At 34.5% G+C, this 6993-nt stretch overlaps 1 protein-coding gene across 1 annotated transcript; it reads right to left on the bottom strand.

The window, feature by feature from the left end:
- Positions 1–416: 416 nt before the first annotated feature.
- On the bottom strand, positions 417–1043 carry LOC114404972. Its single transcript, XM_028367680.1, has one exon. The coding sequence runs from the start codon at positions 1041–1043 to the stop codon at positions 417–419; it is 627 nt and encodes a 208-aa protein (XP_028223481.1).
- Positions 1044–6993: the final 5950 nt, after the last annotated feature.

Raw genomic sequence — 6993 nt, forward strand, 5'->3', positions numbered from 1 at the left:
GCGCTTAGCGCATCATTCACGCTAAGCCCACTGGTTAAAGTTCAATTACAGTGAAGATGTGGGGCTTAGCAAAGTGATGTGCACTTAGCTGAACTATTCAGCCAACCAATCAGGGGTCTGTGCGCTTTGCGCGAGCAAGCTCGGCTTAGCGCGTGAAGACAGAGTGCTTAGCGCAAGGTCTGCGCTTAGCGAGAGACAATTGTGAAAAATCTTTCTAAGTGTTTTCCTGTCTATCTCTTCACACAAGCTTAAAACCCCTTGTTCATTACTAAACAAGTTGAAATTAATCATAATCACAAGCAAGATATCCTAACTACATGCAAGAGATAAGAATGAAAAATAGAAAAGGGAAAGAAAAGTTGGGTTGCCTCCCAGTAAGCACTCTTTTAACGTCACTAGCTTGACGCATCATCATGTTATCCAGGATCCAACAGAGTTCCTATTTCAAAGACCATTTTCTCAGGTTTCTTTTCTTCCATCACATGCACTTTCAGACATACATTTTGGCTAGGTGGATCTTTGTCCTCATGGAACAAATCAAAGCTGATCTTCTGATCTTCTATGCCCATCTGCAACATCTTCCTTCCTATGTCTACCACACAGCTTGCAGTAGACATGAATGGGCAGCCAAGAATGAGAGGAATGTTAGCATCCTCTTCTATATCTATGACAACGAAATCAGCTGGAAATATAAGGTGCTTAACCATCACCAAAACATCTTCAATCACTCCATATGGCCTTGTGATGGAGCGGTCAGCTAACTGGAGGGTCATACATGTGGGCATTATCTCTATCTCTCCAAGTCGCCGGCACATGGAAAGAGGCATTAAATTGATACTAGCTCCCAAGTCTATGAGATCTTTGCCTACAACAACCTCACCAATAGAACAGGGTATCGTGACAACTCCAGGATCTTTGTGCTTGGGTGGAAGAATGTATTGAATCACAACATTACAGTTACCTTCCACAAAAATTCCGTCACTATGGATGTACCGGTTCTTCTTGGTTAGCATATCCTTCAAAAATTTGGCATAGAGGGGCATTTGCTGAAGTGCTTCTCCAAATGGCAAAGTAATTTCTAGTTTCTTGAAGATATCAAGAAATTTGGCCAAATGTCACTCTTTATCTTTTTAGGAGGGTACCAATGGATAAGGGACCTCCTTGCATTCAATAGGAGTAGCCTCTTTCTTCTTTTCTATGTTGGCCTCACTCTTGTCTTTCTTCTTTTTAATCTCAATAGCCTTCTCTTTTTGTTTTTCCTTTTTCAACTTTTTGTCCTTTTCTTTTTCTTCTTTTATTGGTGTCTCTTCTTGATCGAGGCCGTACCCGAATCAAATAAACATTAAAATGTAGTAACTAGGCAGTGATCCTAGGTCGTTTCCCAACGAGCAGTGACAAGCCAAATGTTCATAATATACTTGCAGTAACAGTAACAGTAACGATGGGGGGGGGGGTTGTTTGCTTTTGTAAATTAAACAGCGAATATATGTGAATTAGAAAATATCAGAATTAAAACACGTTGCTTCCCCTTGATTCACAAGCAAGTCTCTTATCCTAGGTTACGAGAGTTTATCCTTTATCAGTTTAACCACTTAATCCAACCCTAAATTAAATTACTAAGCGAAATTCAACACAAGGCATTCATTATGTGATTAAGCATCACATACACCAATTACTCATAAACGATCATTAAGCATGAACGTAAATTAAGCGCAGAGACAATTAATCAAGCACTAAGCATGCATGAATTAAAAGCAACAAATTCAAAGTAATTAGTGAAGAGGAAAAACTAAACAGAATTTAACAGTAATAATAGAACCTCAAAGAGAACTGTGCTTGATCCTCAAGGGAAAACAACGCTGCGGACTTAGCCTTCCATTAATCAAATAGAGAATGAAATTTTATTGATAAAACTAAAAGTCTGAACTGGAATTGAAAAAAACGAAAATAAAAGAGAAAGAGAAGAGAGACTAAAACTAAAAACGAAAAATAGAAGAGAGAGAGGAGAGAGAGAGAGTCTCCCGCGAGGGAGAGAGGGGGGGCCCCTAAACTAGAACCTTGGTGCTGTTATATAGTTTTTTTCAGCCCCAAAGCTTACAAATATGTTTTAAATCCAAGCCCATAAGTAAAATCAAATCAAATCTAGATAAGATAAGATAAGATAAGATCTAGATGAAATAATATCTAGATGAGATCAAATCTAAATAATATCTAGATAAGATAAGATCTAATTTTATAGAATAAATTAGTCTGCCCTCTTCAAGTCCAAGCCCAATTCTAGATTCAAGCCCAATGCTAGATTCAAGCCCAATGCTTCATTAATTCCTGAAATTAGATTAAAAACATCAAATTAGCTGAATGGGCCCAAATAATAAAACTGCCTAATTAATTGACAATTAAGACCAATCAATAATTAAAATGGTGCAAAAAGGGTTTAGAAAATAGAAGAAAATGATGGCACATCACTTCTCCTTTATCACCTTCTGCTTCCTCAACAATTTCTCGGTTCCAGCGCCAGCTCATCAGCCAGTTATTGTTTAGATCCCTCCACCTTCTGATCAGCTCTACTTTCCTCTATTTGAATCGCCATTTTGCTTCTAGTCATCATAGCTTTGCACTCTTCTTTAGGATTTTTCTCTATGTTTACTATAAAGTTGTTTGATGATATTTCAGCTAATTGCTTTGCATGCTGGTGTAGACAAAGGATCAAGCTGAATGTTTTGATGATGCCAAAGGATTACATGAATCACATGCTTCTCAAAGATTTATTCAAGACAAAGATATTCAAGATGAATGATCAAGACAGTCTCTAGAGTCTTAGGAAGGGTATATTAAATAGGAAGGGAATTCCAATTGAAGTCGCAAAAGGTTTGGCCAAAGAAATCTAAGTTAAAAAGGTTTTTCAACAGATTTACTCTCTGGTAATCGATTACCAAAGGATGTAATCGATTACCAGTGGCCAAAAATGATTTACAACAGCTATTAAAATTTGAATTCAAAATTTGCACTGTGTAATCGATTACACATATATGGTAATCGATTACCAGCAGTTTCTGAACGTTTTAATTCAAATTTTAAAGCCTGTAATCGATTACACATATACTGTAATCGATTACCAGAAGAGTTTTTCAGAAAACATTCTCAACAGTCACATCTTTTTGTGTGGTTCTTGAATGGCTATCATAGGCCTATATATATATGTGGCTTGAGACACGAATTTGCTAAGAGATTTTCAGAACAAAAAGGTCTTATCCTCTTAAAAAGAAAATCGTTTTATCCTCTCACAAATTCCTTGGCAAAATTACTTGTGATTCAATAAGGAATTATTTGAGTGCTCAAATTGTTCAATCTTTCTCTTTTAAGAGAGATTTCTTCTTTTCTTCTTCTTCATTCTGAAAAGGGATTAAGAGACCGAGGGTCTCTTGTTGTGAAAGAATTCTAAACACAAAGGAAGGGTTGTCCTTGTGTGTTTAGAACTTGTAAAAGGAATTTACAAGATATTGGAACTCTCAAGCGGGTTGCTTGGGGACTGGACGTAGGCACAAGGGTGTGGCCGAACCAGTATAAATCTGAGTTTTCATTTTCTCTTCCCTTAAACTCTTTTATTTATTATTGTTTTATATTCATATTCAATCTGTTCTATTTGAATCAATATTTAAGAAACTCATTATTAAGGGAATTTATAACTGAAATAGAAAGATAAATAGAATTTGTAATTGGGGAAATAAGTTGTGATATCTTAATTCAACCCCCCCCCCCTTCTTAAGATATCTGAGGCCACTTGTCCAACAAGTGGTATCAGAGCTTCATTCTTGTATAAAGTTTAGAAGCTTCAAGAATTATGGCCTCATCAAACTACTTGTTTCCCGAGGGAAATTCTATAAATAGACCTCCCATCTTTAATGGAGTGGGTTATCACTACTGGAAAACCCGCATGCAAATCTTTCTAGAGGCAATAGATTTAAATATTTGGGAAGCCATCGAACAAGGACCTTATGTTCCCTCTATAATAGCTGGAAGTGCAACAATAGAAAAACCTAGAGCAGATTGGACTGAGGAAGAAAGAAGATTAGTACAATATAATTTAAAGGCCAAAAATATTATTACATCTGCCTTAGGAATAGATGAATACTTTAGGGTTTCAAATTGTAAAAGTGCTAAGGATATGTGGGATACACTACAAGTAACACATGAAGGCACAACAGATGTTAAAAGATCTAGGATAAACACTTTAACTCGTGAATATGAACTTTTTAGGATGAATGTAAATGAAAGTATACAAGACATGCAAAAGAGGTTCACACACATAGTTAATCATCTTGCATCTCTAGGAAAAACTTTTCAAAATGAAGATCTAGTAAATAAAGTTTTAAGATGTCTTAATAGAGAATGGCAACCAAAAGTAACAGCCATCACAAAATCTCAAGATTTATCTAGTATGTCTCTTGCTACATTATTTGGAAAATTGCAGGAGCATGAAATGGAATTACTAAGATTAAATCAGCATGAAGAAACTGATAAGAAGAAGAAAGGAATTGCTCTTAAAGCCTCATCTGCAATCCAAGAAGACAATGATAAAGAAGATTCAATTGACTTGGATAATGATGAAGATATTAGTCTGTTTGTAAAAAGATTCAACAAGTTCCTGAGAGTCAGAGGAAATCAAAAGCGACCCAATTTTAAACCTAAAAGAAGGACAAAAACTTCATCCTCTACTCTAAAATGCTTTGAGTGCAATCAACCTGGACATCTGAGGGTTGATTGTCCCATCTTCAAGAAAAAGATGGAGAAATCTGAAAAGAAAAATATTAATGAAAAGAAATTGAAGAAAGCATACATTACATGGGATGAAAACGATATGGAATCTTCTGAAGATTCAGAAAATGAAGAAATAAACCTCTGCCTTATGGCAAAAAGTTATGAAAGTGATGAAGAGGTAACATCTTCAAACAATTTATCTATTTCTTTTGATGAATTGCAAGATGCATTTGCTGATTTGCATAAAGAGTCAATTAAACTTGCAAAGTTAGTTTCATATTCAAAGAAAACAATTTCAAATTTAGAAAATGAAATTTTAAAATTAAACAAAGAATTAGATCATCTTAGAAATGAAGTCTCAATTTCTAAACCAAATGAAAAAGTTCACATTTCTACTATTTCTAACAAGAAAATGTCAGATTCTTGCAGTTGTTGTGAAAAGTATGAAAAAGAAATCAAAGAATTGAAAAACTCTCTTGCAAAATTCTGTTATAGTAAAAATAATTTAGATGTCATATTAGGAAAACAAATACATGTCTCCAATAAGGCTGGATTAGGATATAAATCTGAAAAACAACAAAAATTTCATAAAAACTTCTCTACTTCCACACAAAAATATAATTCTAGTTCTATCACATGTTTTTACTGTGGAAGAAAAGGGCATGGCACATCTACATGCTATTTTAGAAGAAATTGTAACAAAATTAAAATGATTTGGGTCCCAAAAGGATCCTTTATTCATACTAACACAAAAGGACCCAATAAAGTTTGGGTACCTAAGTTACAACCTTGATTTTGTAGGAACCCTTGAGGAAAAAGTGGTACATAGATAGCGGTTGCTCAAAACATATGACGGGAGACAAATCAAAATTCACACATATCTCTCCCAAGAAAAGCGGACATGTAACTTATGGTGACAACAACAAAGGTAAAATTCTTGGAGTTGGAAAAATAGGTACAAATGCTTCAACCTCCATTGAAAATGTTCTACTTGTTGAAGGTCTTAAACACAGTCTGCTTAGTGTGAATCAATTATGTGATAAAGGCTATCTGGTATCATTTGATTCTCAAAAGTGTGTCATTGAACATGAACATGATACGAGTATAAAGCATATAGGGTTTAGAGTCAACAATGTTTACATGATAGACTTAAGTCAAAAACTAGATAATAATCAATGTTTTCTTAGTAAAGATGATGATCCATGGTTGTGGCATAAACGGATTGCACATATAAACATGGAACACTTAAATAGATTAATATCAAAAGATTTAGTTGTTGGTTTACCAAAACTAAGATTTGAAAAAGATAGGCTATGTGATGCATGCCAAAAGGGAAAACAAACTAGAGTTTCTTTCAAATCTAAAAACATTGTTTCAACTACTCAACCCTTACAATTACTTCATATGGATTTGTTTGGTCCTTCCAGAATCATGAGTTTTGGAGGAAGTTACTATGCTCTTGTTATAGTTGATGATTATTCTAGATACACATGGACTCTTTTTATCACTCATAAGAATGATGCATTTCAAGCATTTAGAAAACTTGCAAAAATCATTCAAAATAAGAAAAATCTCAAGATTATATCTATTAGGAGTGATCATGGGGGTGAGTTTGAAAATAAAGAATTTGAATTATTTTGTGATAAGCATGGGATTGAGCATAATTTTTCTGCACCAAGAACCCCTCAACAAAATGGTGTTGTTGAAAGGAAAAATAGATCTTTGGAAGAGATTGCTAGAACTTTATTAAATGATACTCCTCTTCCAAAATACTTTTGGGCTGAAGCCGTTAACACTGCATGCTACATTTTAAATAGGGCTTTAATAAGACCCATTTTAAAGAAAACTCCATATGAGTTGTTCAATGGCAGAAAACCAAACATCTCACATCTTCATATCTTTGGTTGTAAATGTTTCGTATTGAATAACGGAAAAGATAACTTAGGAAAATTTGATGCTAAGTCAGATGAAGGTATTTTCCTTGGATATTCTCTGCATAGTAAAGCTTATAGAATATATAATAAAAGAACAATGACAATTGAAGAGTCTATACATGTTTCCTTTGATGAGTCTAATGCCATTCTACCAAGGAAGGATTTTTTAGATGATATTTCAGATTCCTTAGAAGATACACATATTCATGGAAATGAATCTAAAGAAAAAGATGAAGGAAGCAATGAGGATTCTCAAGATAATGGGGCTAGAGGAAATAATGAACTTCCAAGAGAATGGAAA

This window comes from Glycine soja, chromosome 3, assembly GCF_004193775.1.
Source record: "Glycine soja cultivar W05 chromosome 3, ASM419377v2, whole genome shotgun sequence".
Classification (NCBI taxonomy): Eukaryota; Viridiplantae; Streptophyta; class Magnoliopsida; order Fabales; family Fabaceae; genus Glycine; species Glycine soja.

What these genes read in the sequence shown, in the direction of transcription:
- LOC114404972 (XM_028367680.1), bottom strand. Translation starts at nt 1,043, where the DNA reads ATGCCCCTCTATGCCAAATTTTTGAAGGATATGCTAACCAAGAAGAAC.